Source organism: Triturus cristatus, chromosome 8 (genome assembly GCF_964204655.1).
Source record: "Triturus cristatus chromosome 8, aTriCri1.1, whole genome shotgun sequence".
In the NCBI taxonomy this organism is placed as follows: Eukaryota; Metazoa; Chordata; class Amphibia; order Caudata; family Salamandridae; genus Triturus; species Triturus cristatus.
The window spans coordinates 216,948,067-216,971,733 of record NC_140591.1 but is presented as its reverse complement, the minus strand read 5'-3'; the positions used below and the strand labels follow the sequence as shown (position 1 = coordinate 216,971,733).

At 39.3% G+C, this 23,667-nt stretch overlaps 1 protein-coding gene across 4 annotated transcripts in view; it reads left to right on the top strand.

Moving 5' to 3' along the window:
* The window catches only part of SLC36A4 (solute carrier family 36 member 4), a 1,249,299-nt gene that overhangs the window by 714,295 nt on the left and 511,337 nt on the right, over nucleotides 1–23,667 (top strand). For all 4 annotated transcript variants that reach the window (XM_085621384.1, XM_085621386.1, XM_085621383.1 and 1 more), the window contains one exon: nucleotides 1,780–1,949. In XM_085621384.1, coding sequence (XP_085477510.1) covers nucleotides 1,780–1,949 — 170 coding nt within the window. The remainder of the gene's footprint in view (nucleotides 1–1,779; nucleotides 1,950–23,667) is intronic.

The window sequence follows — 23,667 nt, the reverse complement described above, 5'->3', positions numbered from 1 at the left end:
CGCTGGTCTTTTAAATCTCCTCAGGCCATTTTGTGCACATATATATATGGTACCTAATATGCCAAAATATTGTAGGTTATCTATTTTAAGTGCCCCTAACAACAAAGTCGAGTTTGGACACAATATACATTTTAAAAGCAGTCCTGCAACACAGGCCTGCTTTTAAACAGACCTCAGGCTCAGCAGTGCACACATGCAGGTGCAGAAAGTGCTGCTGGCCTCTAAACTCCCATGCCCTATTATATGCTAGGGACTTAGAGGTAGTTTCAATCCCCCCTGCCCTTATAGGGTAGGTCATGCCAATCACACGGGTACTACAACCCATAGTGTACCTAGTGTATGTAGGTGTTTTCACTGTATTCTAAGTGTCTCTTTCAGCATAGCACTGGCCCTGGGCCTGATTAGGCAGAGCCCAGGGTCAGTCACAGTCCGTTACCACCAGTACCAGTCAGCAAAAAGTTGGGGGTGCCCAGGACACAGGATGACTTTGCAAAAGTAAGCCAAAGTCTGAGCACCTGGGCTTCATTTTCAAATAGAAAATGTGGGTGTTCCTGTGCCCTCTTCTTAAAATGTGTGGGGCGACTAGGTTGAGGTCCTTACAAGAAGTCTAGCCCTATTCTGAGAATATGGAATTTACCTGTGACTCTGTTGCATTTTTTATTTGAGGAATTTTTATTTGAATTTGATATGGTAACCCTAGCACAAGCAGCATATAATCACAGTTCGTTAATCTTGGAGGAAGTATACAAATACTAGGTTCATAGCACTGAGAAGAATGAAATACACCACAGCAGACATCAAACCAAGCATAAGTACATGGCAAGAACTACCAACCATAACAGCAAGTGATCTTTCCTCTGAGGCGTGAGGAAAAGACAACTTCTACTAACACGTATAACTGTGTTGTGGCCTGTATCTTAACAGGTTGCTGTCCCTTCAATCTTGCGACGTCATCAGCTGGAGTCTGGGGCGGGTGGGGGGGTCTGAGATTCTACCCGGCAGATAGTAGAAGGGAAGATACAAGACTTAACTGGCTGGAGGTGGATGGCAATAAACTCTCGGACTAACAAATGTCTGAGGACTTCTTGTCAAACAGATTAGTAACTTTAGTGATGAAAGGGGACAGATCAGGCTCATAGTGCGAGCAGGCAAAGCAAAGAGGAAAGAGCCGAAGGTGAGGAAGCTGTATCGGGAGGCTATTGTAGGCGGTAATCTGATCAAATAGAAGCATTTTTACTAAACTATTGAACTTACCAGTGAGTAAAAATGATATTTCTCCTTTTAAATGTACTGACACTGACTGGGCACTCTACTTATTTCGCAATGAAGCTTGGCAAACACAGTAAATAAATACAATTTAATCTAGATATATATTTAATTATTTATTACCTGTATCTGGGTTTGTAAATTTACTTCACCCTGCAAGAGTAACTCTTGACTGTTCAACCTTGTTATTCGCTTAAAGCCCAAGCATAAAAAGGTGTTACTTGGCACTTCAGTGAGCTTTTGGTAGTACCAAGTTTGTGGGGATCCAGTCATAAAAGGGAATAGCGTGAACAGGTGCAGCTTTTATTGTAAAATAAAATGCTGCTCCATTACTGAGCTCTAAACTGTATGTTTATGAATTGTTGTTATACCTAATGATGTACTATCTATACACTCAGAATATGATAAATACTGCCAAACTATATATAAAACTATATATAATAAAAGAATGAACCCATTGTAAGGTATGACTACAAATGTAATGCGTTTGTTAAATGCTTTTGTTTTTAAAAGGCTGTACCAGTTGGTGAAAATTCTGTACTCCTTTGGGATTTTTGTCACCTACGCAATCCAGTTCTACGTGCCAGCAGAGATCATCCTTCCACCTCTTCTATCGAAGGTCCAGAAAAAGTGGAGGCTGCCCTGTGAGCTCTGTGTGAGATCACTTCTAGTCTGCATGACCTGTGAGTAACTATTCATCTCAGAATCAATTCAGCCTACTTTGGTGAAAGTGATAAATTTGAAGATTGATTATGTCTTAAAAAGGCTAAGTACAAGGACCTTTCGATAATCAATGATCACTTAGATGAAGAAGCTATGTATGTAGATGCCTTCACCTTCAATCACTTGTATGCACAACAACCGCAGCCATCTGGAAAGGTGGAATTGGGTTTGAGAATGCAATATTGTCCTAATTTGAAAGAGGTTCTGGCCCGCCTCTGTTTTGCACTTGAAATGGTAGATGAGCATCGGCTGGTTGAATATCACTTGGCTTGACTTTGACACAGAAGGCTCCATTTTTTATTTTTATTTTTAAATAAGGATTTTTCTCTAAAATTGTTAAGTTGCACAAGGTTCCTGAAAGTTGGATATTTTAAACAGTGTTGTCATTGTCCTGCCTTTCAATTAATTTTCTGAAGAGGTTCAAAGTTCCTGTATCAGTCAGCGGCGTAGCTAGACGCACTACCACCCGGGGCGGTCCCTAAGTTTGCTGCCTGGGTGCAGGTAAGAGCGGAGTAGGGTGGCGTCTGACGGAAGACTTGTTGGGTGGGCGGGACGGGGGGGTTGGCCGAAGGATGACTTGTTCTCGGGGGTGGGGTGGGAGGGTGGTAGTTGACAGACACAGCTATCGCCCCAAAAATCACTGCCCTCCCGGGGTGGACTGCCCCTCAGCTATGCCACTGCTCCCAATCTATTGAGACCCCTATTTTCTGGTGTACAAAAGAGAGGCGGAGGTGGAGATACTGCCCGCCGGCAGGCAGAACGAAGATGGCGGAGGTCATACTCTGAGTTAGATAAAACAGCGTCCAGATTAGCCCAAGCCCAATATAATCAAGCCATTAGGGGAGCCAAGGCACAGTTCTATGCCAACTCTATCTTACAGGCGCCCAATAGTACTAAGGCTCTTTTCAAAATTGTTAAAGACCTTAGTAACCCTGGGTGTACGGCTAATGGAATCCAGCCATCACAAAGGCTCTGCAATGAGATTGCCGCCTTCTTTATTGATAAGGTGGCCAAAATTGTGGGGGGCTTTGTTTCTGATTCTAAGGGCTCACCTTTAACTATCAAGGACAATAGATCGACCACATCGCTGGAAAATTTCCAACCCCTCACAGAGGATCTTTTCAACAGTTTAGCATTGGAGGTCTCATCTGGATCACCTCTTGACCCCCTTCCTCATAAAATATGGAAGGATCACGGCCCCATCCTTTTTCCGGCCTTACGGCTCATCTGTTGCCAATCCTTGAATGAAGGAGCGGTACCAGGCGTTTGGAAACAAGCGATGGTGACCCCCCTGTTGAAGAAGCCATCCCTGGACCCCTTGCTGCCAGCTAGCTTTCGCCCTATATCATTGCTGCCTTTCCCTATTAAAATCGTGGAAAAGTTGGTCAGCAGGTCTCTGTCATGCTACTTAGAGGATAATCTTCTCCTGGACAGGGACCAGTTTGGGTTCCGGCCAGGGCATGGGACGGAGACCGCTCTGATCACAATGATGGATAAGTTGAGAATGCGAGCCGACAGTGGGACCTCTTCAGTGTTGGTCCTACTGGATATGTCGGCCGCATTCGACACGGTCAACCACGCAGTACTGATGGCAAGACTAGAGAGTATTGGAGTAAGGGGATGTGCCCTGAAATGGTTTCAATCATATCTGTCAGGTCGACAGCAGGCGGTCAGTATGGTGCCTTATGTCTCCTCATGGTCTCCAGTATGCTCTGGAGTACCCCAGGGCTCAGCAATCAGCCCGATTCTTTTTAATGTCTATCTAAGCCCTTTGATCCCCATCATAAAATCTTTTGGGATTGATGTTATCAACTATGCCGATGACATTCAATTGTCTTTTTCCATCCACGGAAAGCATGCAGTATCCATGAGTTCCTTTCAGGCGTGCATGGGGCAGATCTCAGACTGGCTTGGAGTTAATTCTCTCCAACTTAATGCGGGGAAAACAGAGCTGTTGTACTGTGGTGCAGCGAGACTGTCTAGACAACTGATAGGTGAATTCAGGCTCAGACCAGAGGATGCCCTTATAGAGGCATCAAGGACGGTGCGTAACCTGGGAGTCATGTTTGATGAAGACCTTCAAATGAAAACCCAGGCCAATAAAACAATCGGCATATGCTTTGCACTATTGAGAGCCCTCCGTCAGATCCTCCCTCTACTGTCCAGTGAAGTGAGGCCTTTGGTGGTCCGTAGTATCATCATGAGTAGACTGGACTACTGCAACTCCCTGTATCTGGGTGCTCCCAAGTACATTCTACAGGGGTTGCAAAGAGTCCAGTCGATGGCAGCTAAACTGGCCCTTAAGAGACAGCGTAATTCCTCCGCGACGCAGGCACTGAGGGATTTACACTGGCTTCCTATCAAGGACAGAGTCAGTTTTAAATCTCTATGTCTTGTCTTTAGAGCACTCCATGATTCCGGTCCGCTCTCCTTACAAGAACGGCTTACCTGGTATGTGCCCAAAAGACTTCTTCGGTCCGCCAGCCAAAGCCTGGCGTCTGTTGCCAGAGTTAACTCGACAAAGCTAGGGGGCAGAGCCTTCGGCCTGGCAGCAGCCTGTCTATGGAATGAAATTCCCCTAAGCCTTAGACAAGTAGACTCTTTACTATCATTTAGGAAAAACCTTAAGACATGGCTATTTGCCAGAAACAGCTAGTAGGTTCCCGTCTAGTGGCCGAATCGTTTGGTTGCCTTATGTCATCATGGTCTCTATGCGCCAGGATACCCGTGGGGTGATAGTTGCGCGATATAAATATCTCATACAATACAATACAATACAATCAAGTGGTGGCATTCCACCTTTGACCTTGTTAACTGCCAGCCAAACATACACAATGTAAAAATCTGGCGGCTCTACTTGCTGCCTAATTTTAACATGTCTGGGAGTTAGGAAGGGTGGTGGTGGGTTGGCAGCATGGCCTGTTGTTTCTCACCACAAGTCTTACGGAGTCCCTACTATTCCTCCCTGTCTGCTGGCCGTATGTGGCAAGACACGCAGAGTCCCCAAGAACTAAGGGATAATGGTAATCTTTAGGAATATTTTCCTTGGGCTGCGCAAAGACTCCTAACAAAAAGAGAATGGCGTACCAGTGAGTAAATACACAAGATTCCCCTTTGGTTGGGCGGTGGGACCTGGGAATGTATCCCTGGGTACTGTCATTGTTCCCAGGGCCCTGTAAAAATCATGGGGATCCTACCTCCAGTACAAGGCAGCCAGCTGTGGGGCTGCGTGCTCGGCATTGGTGGAAGCAGTGACTCTGGAAGATGGAAGATCCATTGAACAGAGCCTCGTACTCATCGGGCTCAAAGAAACCATGAATGGCTTTCAAGTTTATGTTCTTTGTAGAAATCATTATGCACATGCAGTGAACACTGTGTGTATCTTGCAACGGTGGTGAGGGTGACTGAAAATGAATCCTTTGCTGTGAATTTGTAGGGAATGCTTAAAGATGTGAAGGAATAATATTTTATTTGCCTGGGCATGACATATACTCCTTTGTTTGCAAGATGAAGGCACGATTTAAATGTTTTGTTTTAAACAGTAGTGGAATTTATCATGATGGGAAGCGTGATCTACACGGGCAGGATTCCCTTCTTGAATGGTGTTTCTTTTTCTGTTGTTTCTACCATGTGAAAAAAGATTTTAGGCACTAGCTTCAGTAGATGTCTGTTTCAGAATGAGGACAAGTATATCATATTAAGTAAGAACAACCATAGTAATAAACATAATGATTACAGGACACTCAAAGGGACAGTGTACTCTAGGCCATCACAAGAAGAGGGCAGCTTGGGATGTTTGCTGTTGACGCTGCACTTTTAATCGGCCCGGGCTCCTGCTACTAAATTAATAAATTACCTACTGGGTTTTAGTCGCAAATTTGCATGTTTTAATACGTTTGCTGATGAGCGTTTCGGGAGACATCTGTTGAAATTAAGCCTCTGTTTGGCTATAGTGGCGCTTCTTTTATTGCATAAAGTTAAGCAAGGGCGGGTGTTGAGGTGTTGTAGTGGTACTGTGACTAGTTATGAACCGTCTTATGGTATGGTGTATGTTTGAGTTACAAAATTGCAGGTTTTAATAGGTTTTGCTGATGAGCATTCCGGCAGACACCTGTTGACATGAAGTCTATGTATGGATATAGTGGCAGTGCTGGGGCTCGTTGTTTGATTTTGTAAGGTTAAGCAAGGGATGGGTGGGGGTGGGGGATGTGCGTATGTTGCTGATTATAAGACGGATATTTGTAACGTGGGCTTGTGTAGTTACTAAAGGTAATGTAGTTTCACTGGGCCCATTTATAAACAGTGCTATGAGATGGTTTATGTTTTACCTGCGCATCTGCATGTTTGAATAGTTTTTGCTGATAAGTGTTCCGTAGACACATGTTAAAATTAAGCCTGTGTATGGGTATAGTGGCGCTACTAGGAATGGGGGGTTTCTGTTTGATTTCATACTGTTAACCAAGGGCAGGGGTGGGTGTGGGGGAGGTAGTTATGTTGCTGTTTGAAATACAGAATACAGTAACTTGGAAATGTGGAGCTACTAAAGGTGATGTAGTACCACTATCAAGCGCCCTTTGGCATGGTATATGTTTTACCCGCAAATTTGCATGTTTTAATACGGTTTGCTGATGAGCTTTTCAGGAGACATCTGTTGAAGTTAAGGCTGTGTATGGCTATAGTGGTACTTCTACGTTTGCTTGGGCTCTTTCTTGTACTGCGTAAAGTTAAGCAAGGGCGGGTGTTGAGGTGGTGTAGAGGTACGGTGACTATTTATAAACCATCTTATGGTATGGTGTATGTTTGAGTTGCAAAATTGTAAGTTTTAATAGCTTTTGCAGATGAGCGTTCCGGCAGACACCTGTTGACATTGTCTATCTATGGCGATAGTGGCGGTAACGGGAGTGCAGGGGCTCGTTGTTTGATTTCGTAAGGTTAAGCATGGGTATGGGTGGGGGTGGGGGATGTGCGTATGTTGCTTCATTATAAGACGGACATTTGTGTCGTGGGCATGTGTAGTTAGTAAAGGTAATGTAGTTTGATAGGGCCTATTTATTAACCGTGCTATGGTATTGTTTGTTTTTCCCGCGAATTTGCATGTTTGAATACTTTTTATTGATAAGTGTTCCGGCACACACCTGTTAAAATTAAGCCTGTGTATGGGTATAGTGGCGCTACTAGGAATGGTGAGGGTTTCTGTTTGATTTCGTACGTTTAAGGAAGGGCGGGGTGGGTGTGGGGGAGGTGGGTATGTTTCTGATTAAAACACAGAATTTAGTAAGGTGCAGATGTCAAGCTACTGAAGGTGATGTAGTACCACTGGGAGCACTTATAAAGTGCCCTATGGCATGGTATATGTTTTACCCGCAAATTTGTATGTTTTAATACGCTTTGCTCATGAGCGTTCCGGTAAACGGTTGTTGAAATTAAGTTCTTGTATTGGTATAGTGTGTTTACTAGGTTTGGTGTGACTCTTTCTTTAATTTTGTGAAGTTAAGGAAGGATGGGGAAGAGGGTGGTGCAGTGGCAGTGTGCCCATTTATGAATCTGTTTATGGTATGGTATATGTCTTTCTGGCAAATTCCCATGTTTTAATATGTTTTGGTGATGAGTGTTCCATCAGACCGGTACAGAAATTACACAACATTTCTGTGGATAAGACATCTTCATGCTGATAGACACTCTTGTACTGTGGTAGAAGGCTGATAGCGTTGATGGAAAATTATGAAACGTGGTGCCATTGTAGATTTTAATGGAAGGTTACACTGTTCATTTGTTACTATGGTGTAGTTAGGGTTCTAAGTGGGAGAAAAAAAGTGGGGGTGATCTAAAAGGGGGGCAAAGCTCTTAAAGCGGTGTGGGCTATGCAAGTTGGGGCGTGGTCTAAATCAAGATAAGTATCATTGTGTGCTTTAGAAAATCCTCTCCAATTATCGTAGGTTCGGAAAAAAAATTGTTTAAAGGATTTCCTTTTCTTCTACAACAAGGGTAACCTAGTGTGATGTCTCCAGTTCTCAGTAGTGATCAAAATAAGCATGCGTACATCGATGTGCATGCAATCACTGCAGTGTAATAAAAAAATAAATAAAATGACCATCTTTGTGAGGGCCGAAAATAGAGCCTGGTAGAGAGTCGTTTGGAGGTTGCCTGAAAATAAGTGCTGGTTCCCAGACCCGGCCCAGTTAAAGCGCAGTATCCATGCATCCCAAGCACTGCGCCATTCAACCATCTTTTAATTGATGCATATATTCCTACTTATATATATACATAAATCTGTTCGTCCGCTTATCTTAAGCATCTATGAGCGCACTCGCCTATAGTAAGCACTTTGCCATTCATGCAGCGATACGCCTATATATGCATAGATATATCTGTCCCAGAATCAATCCTAAGCATTTATCAGCCCACCCGTCTATCGTAAGTACTGGTCTTTGCATTCATTCATCCATACATTGATTCATTGATCTATGTATCTATCCATTGATGCATCTGGCCATGCATCCACTCGCACTTTATTCAACTATACGTTCTTATTTCCGTGCATCGTCCGCCCCCAATCTTAAATACGACGTATTATACTCATCCAGCTACCCTCTTAAGGCATTGAAAAGGCTTGCGAAGAGCATTGACAGGCAGATTTTTTAATAAAGAATAACGAAGCTTCGAGTTACTCTTTGTGGAGCATACTTCAACACCCTTCTCTGGTGGTGTTTAAAACAAAGGTACATCTAGCGAAAGAAATGTAAAGGAGCTTTTAAGTGTAATACGTTAATTTAGAAACCTAACGTTTTGTCAAGTTGTTTATAGGTACACCGTTTTAAAGTGGCTGTGACTGACAGATACTGTATACCTGTACTTCTTATATTTGAGAAAGTATACCAGAGAGCTAATTTGGGTTGGTGAGAACCTTGAGTTCTGTATTTCCATGTGAAGTACAGTATAGGAATATAAAAGTCATTGGAAAGCTTTTATGTTCATATTAAAGAGGGGGTGTGAGAACTTAGTGAGGCAGGCATAGTGTGTGTTTTCGTAGCACTAAAACAAGACCGTGTGTAAGGTGAGAGCAGGTTCATGCTGGAGTTGCCTTGTTGTGGTCGTTTGCAGAGGCGCAACCAGAGGGAAATTTCGGGGGAGCCTAATTCTTTCAGCAATGTAGGGGTTGTAAAAAGGGGTGAAAAAGAACAGAGTCTCCTTTACAAAAAAATGATGTTTTGAAGACCGGTGAAGTACTTGGGTGTGGCTCTGTGTGTGCGCCTGGGAAGCTGTGTCAGAGAGTCCGGGGCAATGGGCGTTGCGCGCCTGGTGGTCTGTCTGCTAATCTCCCCACGATGATGTTGCTAGTGCGTTGCAAAAAGAGAAGGGAAATACTGAGATAAAATGGCTCCCTTTAAAGCATTTCCCTTCTCCTACAATGCAAGTCACTTGGCATGATGTCTGCACTTCTAAGTAGTGAGCAATGTGCATGCTCTCACAGTGTCACTGCAGTGCAATAAAGAAAAAAAACGGATTACGTTTGTGAGGTTGGAAAATAGAGACCTATAAATACCCGTTTCAAGGCTCCCAAAAATAAAGTGCTGGTGGTCACATCCCCACAGACACCCCCTCCAGTTAAAGCCCTGGGTGCAGTGTTATGTTTGCGAAGTTGTTGATAAAATTGTTAGATAATAATGGAAATTTTTATGTGTGCTGTTTGATTGATAATATCATTCTAAGTCCATAGATTAAAATACTATTTATAAAGTTGTGTGCGGTGGGTTGCAGAGAAAGTGGTGTGGTGTGGAGTGGTGGGGTGGGGTGTGGCGGAGAGGTGAAAAGTATGAGGTAGTGCAGTTATATATAAATTGTAAAGGAGTATGTAAATAATTAAATAAATACTTGCTGTATGTTCTATGGCACTACTTGCTAGTGCTCATCTGTCGTGCTCCATCACGCTGCAGCACTGGGTCTGCAAGTTGTTAGTGGAAGTTTTGCAATTGTATGGTATTATTTTAACATAGTGAAGAAATGTGAAAAATAATTGAATCTATTTTTTGTTTTTCAGAAAATTGTTTTGTTTGGATTGATATTTGGAAATGCCTAGAAGAAGTGGGAAAAAAAGAAAAGAGAAGAAAAATATATATTTGACGAAAAGGAAAGATCTTGAAGTAAAAATAAATGTGACTAGTAGAGAAACTGTTTGAGTAAACGCAAAAGACAATTTTTTTTAAAAATATTACGAACATTTAATGAGAAAAACATCACACAAAGCAAAAAGAAGAATTTTTCAAGTAAGGTGAAGCAGAGTTCAATTTCCAATACGAGGAATAGGAAAGATGATAAAGAAATAGTATCTGGTACTCGGAGACCAAAACAATTTCAAGAAATTAGTCAGAGACTTTTTCGATCTAGAGTGATTCAGAATTTATTGAAAACATGCTTCAAATATAAAAGAAGAATGTTCCAATTCAAAGAGAAGCAGCACATTAAAAGTATAGTGGATACTGCTTTCAATTTGAAACAGAAGTTGTTCATTTTGATTTTAAAGAGAATGAAAGTTTTGGATAGAATAGCCAAAGTATTGAAAGACAAAAGTAGAAAAAAATGACTTGTTAACAGAACCAACTTTTGTCAAATCTTTAGTGGACATTGGAGACATACTTCTAGTACTGAGCCTTTTTTAATGAGGAAAGTTACTTCCAGGAAAATAGTTTATCATTTGCAGTTGATACTGGTGGTCGTTGCTACGAAGTTCAGGATGGTGTTCCTCTTCCAAAGGAGGAAATGGTTGGAAAAAGTGCAGAAGAGTTAATAGCTGAAGAAGTGCAAGGGAAACGTCCACGAGCTCCTGTGTATAAGTGGAGTTGTAGTAGCATTTGTAGTATTCGACAGGAATCCATTGATATAATCAGAAATTTGCTACGAGAATACAGTCAGAAAAGTATAAAACAGAAGATTAAGTTGTTACAAGGACTAGATCCATGTAATGTAAGAAAATATACTGAGAATTATGGGCATTCTCTGGCTTGTCTTTCAAGAAAAGTTTGTAAAAGTGTTTTTCATCATTTGAGGATGTTAGCAGTACACCATTCAGAAATGCGGAACTTTGTAAAGAAACTTTACTATGTAAAAAGTCCTGCATTAGGTTTAAGTGAACTGAATGGAAGTCTTTTATATGGTTCTTTATCAGATGTTCAAAAAAAGTGTGATGATATTGAAATGCGATATTTTGGTTCAGAAGAGCAGTTCATAGAAAGTGAAAGTTTGACAATTACAGATGTTAGAGGAGATGAGAAAGGGATTAGCACTGATCAGTTTGAAGAAGAAATTGGAAAGGTTAATGTAGTGTGCTCTGAAATACCAAACTATGTTTGTGTTTGTTGTCGACGTACTCATTATAAAAGTCAAAGTAGGAATGTTGATTTGTATTTGAAAAGTGAAAAGGAGAACAATGGTAAGTAGGAAGAATTTGCAACTTACTTGTTTGTTGAAGGTTGATTTGAGTTGGGTAGTGATCAACGTATATGTAAATATTGTTACAACAAATTAGAAGAGAACAAAATGCCTGCTAGAGGAGTACATAATACGTTGGAGTTAGTAGCTATTCCGCAGAAGCTGGCCAAATTGAATACATATGAGTCGGTTCTAATTCAATCTGTTCATCCTTTTCAAACTATAAATCGGATGGAGCCTAAAACAGGTAAACTGCCACCAACAGACTTGCAAAGAGGGCTGAAAGGAAGAGTGGTGTATTTACCTTTGGATTTTAAGAAAAACATTGAAACTATTGCTGGAGAGAAAGAGGAAGATGAGGCAGTAGTTATTTTAGTAAATGGTGTACCCACAAAGAGTCGGAAAATATGGCAAGAATTTGTGGATGTTAATAAAGTTGAATAGGCTACCTTATATCTTATAGAGAACAATATTTATTACAAAAATGTAAATGTGGATGAACAGGTAATACGTTTAGAAGATGATTTTGAAATTTCAAGTGGTCAAATAGAGAAAGTGGACAAATCAAGGACTGAAGAGATTTATGAACATTATACAATATGTTCTTTGCATTCAAAAGAAGTGATAGGAAGTAGCATTGAGTTATTTCCAATGAAAAAAGCACAGGGAACTCCAATGTGTATGGGAGAAAAGCTTGGAAGCTCGTTGTTTCCTACTGGAGAAGGTGGACGATATGATGACCGACCTGTACGGATTCCAGCTTCAGAATATCGGTCAACAAGATTATATTCTGAAGATCCTAGATTTTGACAGTGTATGCCATACATATTTCACCTTTTGTTTGAAAGTGATCTGTCTTCTCTCTCATATGCAGTGAATCAAATACTTAAAACTGGATTTCATGAATCACTTCTTTCTGCGAAAGAATTTGTGGAGAAAGTTAAAAAAAACAGATGAAAATTTAGACGCACAGTTAATCAATTTGATGGCATGTCAACGTGGAACAAATGAGTATTGGTATCGTCGTCATGGAGAACTCAAGTGTATGTTACGGAACTTAGGTACACCAACATGGTTTGTCACACTTAGTTGTGCAGAGTATGCATGGGAAGATTTGCTTGAGTTTTTAAGAGAAGCGAATTCTAATATAAAAAAATTTGAAATAAATACTCCTGGTGAACTGTGTTCATTGGATCCTGTAAATGTGTGCAGATATTTTAATCATAAGTTTCAAGGTATGATGTCTTTTATCGTTAATAAAAAGAATCCACCTCTTGGAGAAGTTAACGATTTCTTTTGGAGAAAGGAGTATCAAACAAGAGGTGCACCTCATATACATATGCTAGTATGGATCAAGGATGCACCTAAATTTGGAAATGATTCTGATGAAACTGTATTGTCTTTCATCGAACAGTATGTGACATGTGAGATTCCAAGAGAAGGAGGAGATAGAAGCTTGAGACAGCAAGTTTTACGTTTCCAAAGTCACCCATGTGGAAAGTATTGCAGAAGAAAATACAAGTCTAAAGGAAAATTTTACACCAAATGTCGGTTTGGTTTTCCCCGTCCAGTCATTTGTAAAGGAAGAGTAAATTCTTTTTTTTCTTCTGTGAGGCACACAATAACTCGGAAATCTCCAAAGAATACCTACAACTTAAAAAGGACACAAGTGTCAAAGTATATCATTGACTACAATCCAGTCATTTTAAAAATGTGGAATGCGAACATGGACATCCAGTATGTTGCAGATAACTCAATTGCTGTTGCGCGTTATGTTACATCGAAAAAATAGAGATGAAACAAATGTGGGAAGAAATTGCACAAGAGAATAGTCTTACCAAAAAAATTGTACAGCTTTAGTTTGAAACTGCTTTCCCACCGAGAAATTGGATCGTATGAATGTTCAGACCACTTGTGTTCTTCAAGTTTATATTCAAAGTCACGAGGAATCATTTGGGTAACTTTAGGTCTTGTCTGCAAACGAAATAGAGTCTTGAAGTCATTGGAAGAAATTGAACAATTAGCAGCAAATGAGCCAGATAGTACAGACATTCTTAAAACTAATATGTTGGACACATACTATCCGAAAAGGAGTCAACATCTGGAACAGCTATGTCTGTATGAAGTACTTCAACATTACAGCTTCAAAAGAAATGTTAAAGAGAATTTAAAAGAAGGAAAGTTTGCAGTAGTTGGGTCATAGTTGTTTAGTAAAACATGCAAAGGGTAATCTTATAAACCACAAGAAACTTTGTTGTGAAACTCCAGATAAGCGAGAATTTTACTATTTAGCACTTCTGCAGCTGTTTAAACCATGGCGTAGCGAAAGTGAATTACTTGGAGAGTTTGACTGCTACGAAGATTCTTTTAATGCCTGTAAAGATAGCATTCGATGTCCAATTTTCCCTACCTATTTTAAAATGTTGAATGATGAAGTTGAACAGGAAAAGACTATTATAGCTGAAATAGGTCATGAAAGTTCTCAAGATAGTCAAAGTAGTGGTCCATGTAGTCAAGATCCTCTTGGACAACCAATGCTGGAAATTGAAACAGCGATTGCTATGCGTGAAGTCGAAATTGCAATGCAACAAGCACACGAGGAGAATATGACCAAAGTCAAAGTCAAAGTCATTTATTGTATTGATTATTTAAAATCTTACAACAGTACAAAAGAATTAAAAGGTATATTCCTACTATAAAGTCACTTAAAATTGCATTACACGGACAAACTTGGTCAATTAAATATTTGCAGTAAAAGCCTCACCGAGTTTCTTTTTGGCTAAAATTAGGAACTTTACAAAAGAAACATTTAAAATAATATCGTCTGGAACCATACATTTGATCACCGCCTGCCTACATGACCGTATGCTGCGAGTATTAAAATGAGCCTTAAGAAGTCGTTTTCTTTCTTGTAATAGTCCAGGACAAATACATAGTAAATGAGTGATATCTTCCTCTCCCCACTTACACAGTCTACATTTTGTTTTGGTTTCCTGAATTCCCATGGTGGGAGATGACATAACCCAGGCATAGATCCAAATCTCGCTCTAAGCAGAACCTGCTTGTTTTTTTCCGTCCACGGAGTTGTCAAATATTTTTGGATCTCCTTCTTTTTATATCCATTTACTACCATCCATGCATGGTTTCTCTTTGTAAGAATAGCCTTATCCTTCACGACTGATAAGTGGGCTGCAGTTTTATTAATAATTTTCTTAAATGATAATTTAGTTAAGTTCATTTCCCATATAGATGTGATTCCAAATGCTTTAATTGCCTCACTAAGATAGTGAGCAGCAGTGGAGTTAGTGTCCCTTAATATTTCTGACCATAGGAGCTGGGAAATCTCGTTGTGTTGATCAGTTTTTATTCGATTCCAGACTTTTATAAAATGTCCTTGCCTTGCAAACTCTTGATTGGTGAGGCCAAATTCTAACCTTATTTGCAAAGGAGACGCATTCGCTGGGAGGTGGAAAAGCGCTCTGTAGACTCCGGTTATGATTTTGTTAAGGTTGGCGCTATCGTTACCCATCACGGCTTCGCTGCCATATGTAATCGCGGGTAAAAGTTTTGCACCAACTATATTTAGGAGGGGGCCATAGGTCAGGGAAGGTAAAGATTTCTGAATAGTTCTAAAAGCTGAAGTTAATGTATTAGCTTTTCTTTGTGACTCTTTGGTGTGTAGATGGTAGGTGCCCTTTCCATCAAATAGTACTCCGAGGTATCTATAGACCTCAACTTGTTCCAGTTCTATTTTTTCCATAAACCAACGGCTTTTATATTTACGCCTAGTGTTTTTGGCAACCACCATAATTTTGGTTTTGGTCTCATTTATAACCATCCCGTTCTCATTTGAATATATATGAGTCCTTCTAATTAACCGCTGTAGGCCCACTTTTGTGTGGCTCATCAAGATGACATCATCCGCATACATCAGATTTGTGAGCCTCTTTTCTGCCAGTTTCGGTGGATGTGCATTTTCTTTATCTAAAATTGGAGGTAGGTCGGCGAGGAACAGATTAAAAAGAAGGGGAGCTAGCACATAGCCTTGCTTTAGGCCTTCATTTGCTGGAATCTCCCTCGATAAAGTACGACCATCACCCATCCTCACGCTCGCCCATGTCTCTGAATATAGGAGGCAGATTAACTTAAGTAGTGGAGTCGGAATTCCCATTTTTTCTAATTTTTTCCAAAGAAGTTTTCGGTTGACACAGTCAAATGCCGATTTAAAGTCTATAAAACAAAGATACAAAGGTTTTTTTAACCGGGGAGACTTATCAATTAAAAGTGCAAGAATCATTATGTTGGTAGTGGTACCTAATCCTTGAATGAAGCCTGTTTGATTTACGGGCATTATTTTTTCTTCCATCTGCCATTCTGTTAGCTTCATAAGTATTATTCTGGCAAAAAGCTTAGCGTCAGTATCTTGCAATAGGAGAATATAACATTGGAAAAGTTAGAAGAACAAGTAAATTTTGAACAGAAAGAAATCTATGTGCAAGTGAGAGAACGGATAGAACATGGTTTGTTGCAAGAAAAAAAAGAATGTGCTCATCTTTTAAATCTCTTCTGATGTACATCAGTGGTCAAGCTGGGCCAGGTAAACGTTTTTTAATTAAAGTTTTGACCAGTTATCTTCAAAAAACTACTGGTTCACATTTAGGTTGTGTGGTAACAGCTCCAACTGGATTAGCTGCACATAATGTTAAAGGAGTTACTTTGCATAGATTATTGATGTTGCCACTGGAGCATGATAAGAAATTAGAATATCAGAAGTTGTCTGGAGAAGCTTCTTATGAAGTGTCAAGAGTGCTGAAAAAAATGAAACTTTTAATTAATGATGAGGTGGACATGGTCTCAAACTTAATGCTTGCTTTTGTACACTTAAGAATGCAACAGGTATTAAAAACAGATTATGACGTTCTCTTTGGGGGAAACATGTAATTGTATTTGGAGATCTGCTACAACCAACCCCTGTAAAAGGAGAACCTGTGTTTAAAACTCTTCTACATGAAGACACTAAGAAATCTTTGGGAAGTATTGGAAATGTGAATCTGTGGTTACATTTTGAATATAAATAACTCAGAATATGCGACAAGCAAGAGTTGAAGATTATGGAAATATTCTAAAAGATGTAAGAATTGGTGTTCTAAGCAAACATGGTAAACAAGCTTTTCAATTTCGTCTACTAAAGAACTTGTTTACAAATGAAAACACACCAGCAGAAGTAATGTACAAGAAAATGAAAGAAAAAAAGTCTATAGTTTGCTTAATGCCTACAGTGGAAGAGTGTTATACGTTTGATAGAGAGCTTATGAAATTGAAAAGTCAAGACATAGTTCACATTGAAGCTATTGTTAAAATAGAGCATCAAGGAATAACAATTGTTCTTTCAGAAAAACTACAGACTAAATTGGATTCTTTGGAAAAGTCTGTATCAAAAACTGCTGGCTTCGAAAAAAAATTATATGTATGTTTAAACTGTCGGGTAATTTTGAAGCGCAATCTGAATGTAGAAGAAGGTTTAGTGAATAGAGCAATGGGGAAAGTTGTTGATTTTGTGAAATAATAAAATAGAAATGGAATTGAATTTTTGAAAGTTAAATTTGATCAGATTGCAGCGGTGAGACAGATTGCACGTTCTGCCGCACGTTTTTTGCTTGTAAAAGACTTGTATGTTCGTAGAAAACAGTTTCCCTTCTGTTTAGCATATGCAATAACTATTCACAAATCACAAGGTTTAAGTGTAGATAATGCTTTGGTAAATGTTGTAAAAACTGTGTTTAAAGAGGGAATGGTATATGTTGCATTATCTCGAGTTAGAACGTTGTCTGGTTTGTATTTAATTGATTTTGATGAGAACAAGGTTAGTGCTGATGTTAATTGTGTAAGAGAATATAATCGTTTGAGAAGTCTTTATGCTCCCCATTTAGGTGAATATCCTATTTATGAGAAACGTGTTGTGTGTTCAAAACGCAAATATGTTGAAGAGTTAACTATGGTTGAAAAGCAGAAATAAAATCAACAGAAAAGAAAAGATGTAAAGAAGCAGAAAATACAAACAAGTGATGATGTTGTTGGATACCAATTAGAAAATGCTTCTAGTGTCAACTGCTATGGTAATGTCATTCTAAATGTTATATTTTATCTTGAAGATGTTTGTGATGAAATTATGGAAAGTCAGGAAAAAATGTTATGTTCTGTACTCCATACTTTATTTCAAGAATTGAGAACTGATAGAAGTAAGATTCATTCTGCTTCTGGTATTCGCCAACTGTTGAATACATGTACTGGATCTTTAAAGTTCAGTGCTAATATACAGCAAGATGCAGAAGAATTTCTGATGGTTATGCTTGGAGTACTAGAAGATGAAGGAATTCAGATTGAGAGTTTATTTGGACTCAGTTACAAATGGGAACATAAATGTGAACAGTGTTCATTAACTTCAAGCACTATAGTTGACAGAGAACGATTTTTATATTTAACAATACCTGACTGCAAATCTGTACCATTTTCCAAATTAGTAAAAGAAGCTGATCATGAGATGATGTGTTCTCGTTGTAAATCAAGACTGCTGTCTGTATTATGCCTACAAAGATATGGAAAATATTTGATTATAATGCTGCAACGCTGTCAACCAAATGGAAGAAAAGTGGAAACCAAAATTAAAAATGTTGTTGCTAATCAAGTATCTATTTCTGGAAGAACTTTTGCAACAGTTGCTATTGTTTTACATGCTGGAAGTACTACTACAAGTGGACATTATACAGTTTATTTAAAGTGTAATAATGGTTGGAGTCACTGTAATGATACACACTTGGAAATGAAACCGAGATTGCCTTATGAATTACCCTACTCATACTTAAAGTTTCTGAAACAAAGATTTTAGATACACAATTCGGCTTTAATGGGAAGGTAAATAGATCTTTAAGGAATTCATACTGGATGCTTTCAAAGCGAAATTTTTGATACATTATCTGGCATATTGGGAAAATGTGCAGAGAAACTACATAAGATCTTTAAGGAATTCATACTGGATGCTTTCAAAGCGAAATTTTTGATACATTATGTAGTGTATTGGAAAAATGTGCAGAGAAACTACGTAAGATCTTGAAGGAATTCATACTGGATGCTTTCAAAGCGAAAATTTTGGTACATTATCTGGCGTATTGGGTAAATTTGCAGACGATCTACGAAGTAAAGGTAAGCTTTGAACATTTGCAGTACTATCGGATATGTGATTTGTGTTGATTTTGTATTATATTTGAGAGAATGAGGGTTTTTTTTTTTAACAATCTAGTTTTTTCCCTGCTGTTTATGATGAAACTACACAGGCATCACTGTGAATAGTGAAGTTAAATAGTAGCTGATGACAGCAAAAAAAGGGGAAGAATTGTTATCTGAATGTTAAATTGTTTTGTATTATTTAAAAACTCGTAATTTGTGAAATGTATTACGTTACATAGTACTTTTGCAGTTTATTTTATGTAGTTGAAAAGTTAGAAAAAATAGTATTAATGACAAATACACAATAGTAGTTCGATATTTAAAAAACCTTTGAAATTCATTGAAAAAACCCTAGGCTTCAGAGACGTTATACTTAGAAATTAGCATTTAAAAAAACCTTTCAAATTCACTGAAATAACCATAGGTTTTACAGACGTTCTAGTTAGGAATTAGCATTTACAAAACCTTAGAAATTCACTGAAAAAAACATAGGTTTCAGGGACGTTATAGTTAGTTGGACATTTGACTCATATAAAACAAATTCACCTGTTCTAGTTAGTTGAGCTAACTATACCTCGTGCACCCGCAATGCACTGCTGATGATGTCACATATTTCATCACTCATGACATGGTCAGTGACATCACTGATGACATCTCAAATGACATCACTGATGACATCACTCATGACATCATCCACGTGACAATCTGATGCACATACTGATGCTCTAATATAAACTTTGATTCACCCATTGTAAAATGCTGACTACTATTGTTGAAACCATTCACAGAAGAATGCCATATACTACATAGCACTCACTATTTCCTAGGTCTACACACACATCCAGTCACTTATACATGTAGTTACTCATTAATAGAGGACTATAATATGCACGCATACATCTATTCACACGCTGCTACTCAGCCATAGTTACTCACACGCCTAGTCAGTAATGCAAAGAATGAATCACATACCCATTTAATCATGTAAACAGTTACACACACCAACTTCATTATTTTTAGACATACCACATAACTTATTTATTCAGATACTAACACATATTTACTGTCTTATACAATCACTCATAGAAGCAGACACTTATTTATACACCCACTCTTGAAATAACTTAGTCTCACGTATACTCATTTATATACTCCAACACTCACATATAGTGGCATAAAATATATGTAGTTAGTCACAGATATACCACTGAGACATTTATTCACTCACCAACACACCCATAGACACACTAACTCACCCATACAGCCCTTTCCAGATGCACGTTTTAATCAATACAACCACTGAATCACCCACTCAGACATCTATGCACAGACTCATACACCCACCCATACAGACACTCAGGGACCCATACAGATACTCGGACAACAAATCAATAGCCTATATAGACACTCATGTAGGTATTCAGCAACCCATGCAGCTGCTTATACACCAATGGAGAGACTAATACAGACTTATACACAGTTTAGTCACTAATCCATGCATTCAATAAGACACGTTCAATCACTCACTTATACAGTCAGTCACACACATACGAAATACTTCCTTTAGGCTCTTGTAAATGCATTCATTCTTCAATACACCTTGGCATATATACATAAAACATATTTACATTTTATAGAAACACACATTCACTGGATGATGTCATGAGTTATGTCATTTGAGATGTCATCAGTGATGTCACTGACCATGTCATGAGTGATGTAATATGTGACATCAACAGCAGTGCATTGCGGGCTCGCGAGTTATAGTTAGCTCAACTAACTATAACAGGCGAATTTCTCTGGTTTTATGTGAGTCAAATGTCCAACTAACTAGAACGTCCCTGAAACCTATGTTTTTTTCAGTGAATACAATATATAATTAAAAATGCAGGCCCAGCCTGCTCATTCGTGATTAGATTGCTTACACAGCCTTACTACTAGGTGTTGACAATTACTGTTTTTTCACTTCCCTGGAAACCTTGTTTTGTTTACCAGGATTTACAAGGTGAAAATCGAGAGTGGGCCCCACGAAAACGTATTGCCTGCAGCTCTACTTATGACAGGCTGGGTATATCCCCACTACATCACCTTACCAACCCATATCCTCCACTTCTGGCATCCGGTGAATGGAGGTGCTTGGGGAAGACCAAACTCTTGTCTGTCCTGAGTGGTTTTATGTTTACTTTTCATTTCTAAGGGAGTATTTGAGTTCTTCCCTTGTATTCCCTATCGTTACTCCCTATTCCGAAGTACATTTATCGCTTCATATCGAGGTGCAAAATAAATCTGTTAAATACAATATCGCTGACAGATTGGCCCATGTCAAATCATGATCAATACTCCATGCCACCACTGATGAAAAAAATGGTAGCTTAACAAAGGCACAATTAATATATTAGTGGTAAGGGGTTTCGGTTTTATGTTTGTATACTCAGTAGCGGCTGCTACTTAACGGTGGTGGGGGGGCGGGTTGTGCAGTGGTAGGGAATGAAGAAAAAAGAATCACTTACCTTTGTGCCGCTGCCTCTCGGCCCACTTCCAGGATTTCAGAGGCAGGAGGCAGGAAGCAGGAACAGGAAGCACGCAGGTTGCCAGACTCCCCTAGCCAATGACAACACTACTGATAGCAGCGTTGTGATTGGTCTGGCGCTGTGGTTCGGCGCTCAGAGAGGGAATGGGAGCCTGAGCATGTTCCACACCCAGGCTGTGCAACACAGCCTGGCCGAGAACATGCTAAGTGTGCATGACTGTTTGGCCAACGCAAGACGGCCGGCCAAATTGTCCTGTGCACTTACAGAGTGCCACCACTCCTCTCCCTGCTCCTCTGACACAGCCTAGCTCCACCCCGCCCTTAACCGGCTGAGCAAGGTTGGTAAAATAAAATGATAATAACAATGCGTTATTATCATTTTATTTTTTCCTTTTTCACCTGCTCACAGAGCAGTGGGGCGACGCTTCTCCGCCGTAGCGGAGGAGCCGCCCCTGGCTTTACTCTTACACATTTCTGAATAGATTTTCATTGAATCATTTCTGTTTAGTTAGACATCTGAATTGATTCTTCTTTTGGTTTATACACTTGCCTTTGTTGAATATGTGCTTCACTTGTGCATGTTATGGGTCCTCTCATATAAAGGACCACTTGAAGTGTTAATTTATGGTGAGTCTCTGACACAGTTTTGAGCTGACTGGTTTCTTACAAAGGTGAAGAGTTGGAGTAGTGGTATTTTACATCTTAGGCAATGGTAAATGGTGGTTTGTCATTTTGGCATTGAAAGTTTAAATGAATCTGCTGATTGTAGCTAGAAATTTAGCAGCATTTGTTGACATTTCTAAAGTAAACAACAGAACATCGCACAATGACATGGCACAAAGCAAAATAAAGGCATAGGGCTAAAGACAACAAAATGACCTCCAAAGAATGCAACACAACAGAATTACAATGCAATATCTCAGCGCAACAATATACAACCCCCCAAAAACCACACATCACCACCACAATAAAATGCAACACAAGAAATACGCCATTCTGGCCCCACCCTACAACCTCCTCAATCTGCTTTCATAATACAGTGCTAATGGGTATTTGCACCAAACTCTGACTGACTTACCACCAAGGGTACATATTGGCGCCAGTCTGGCCTAAACTGTAAGTTGAGTAATTGATAATAACTATTACACTAACGAAAGTAAGTTACCACGCTTTAGGGGACTTTCACCCTCCCCCATAAAACATGTAATTGCCGTTTTTACGGCGAGTTCTAAGCAGACTGGATCAAAAAAAGGATGGTGGAATTGCCTGGTCGCTTTTTTCATTTGAAACTAGTCCCAGTTTCATTGTGAATTAAAGAGCATCGCTCTTTTAATGTTAAAAAAATCAATTTTCTGGTAAATGAAATATGCAGCTGAGGCTGCTTCTGAAATCTAGATGTTTGATCAGCCTCATTCTGCCATTCATGCTTCAGCTGAGCAGAGGGTTCTGGGATAATTCGGAGGTAATGACATTTGAGCGCTGCAAGGTAAATACATTTCTGTCAGCGATAAAGAGCTGCTGTATCATTCTATTTAGAAAGTTTTACCTCAAGGACCTGTTTAGATCACCCTGGAACACAGTCTCAGAAAAAGAACTAGAATGGCTTCCTAATAATCTCCAGCAGGCATTGCTATACTTAGAATTGCTTCGGTGAATATATTGTTTTTAAGCACATAAAAGACATTTGATGGCTACATTTCATTTAAAGAACATTTGAAAACGAGAACTTCAGCATGCAATTTGAGCATTCTGTTGCAAATTTCTAGTATGAGTGATAGAAAGTTTGAAAGAAGTCAATCTTAGAGCACGGTTGCCATTAGCAATGGACACTTCTGTCTAAAAATGGATTCCAGAGAAAATTATATATTGGAATTACAGTCATTCGAATAATTTAACTATTAGAATAGAGGGATGATGCACCTTACTACTCCAGTCGAAATATAGACCTGCTTACGTATCAGGGCCTTGATATTAACTCAGGCAATTTTCTCATGGTGGAGTTAATGATGGCTAATCTACACTTATATTGACGATATTTTGGAAGTCGATATATATATGTGCAGGTCGATATTTCGAAGGACTTCCGAATACAAAGCACAATTGCTATTGTGAACGTTCTGCAAGTTTATTTCATGTTACTGATTGATTAGAAAGCTTTATTCTACTAGTTAACTATCTGATTACCAATAGCTGACACATATCGCTCTCTGTGTCATTACACTGGAATTCTTTAATAGTGGTTCATGTATCTTTTTTTGGATCTGACTTGATAGCGTAGTTGTCCAAAAAAGTACTGTTACCACTTCTTTAACATGCACATGGAATGGGCCCTGTCTCCACCCAGAGGAGTATCGCTTTTTTACCCATTGCCGTTGGCTTGTTTTGACCAATCCACCTTCAGAGAAGTGCTGCCATTGGAATGTATGAGGGATTGTTTTATATCTGAAAAGTACACTCAGTCATCGCCCTGTTTGACAAACTCAACTCTTTATCTCCTT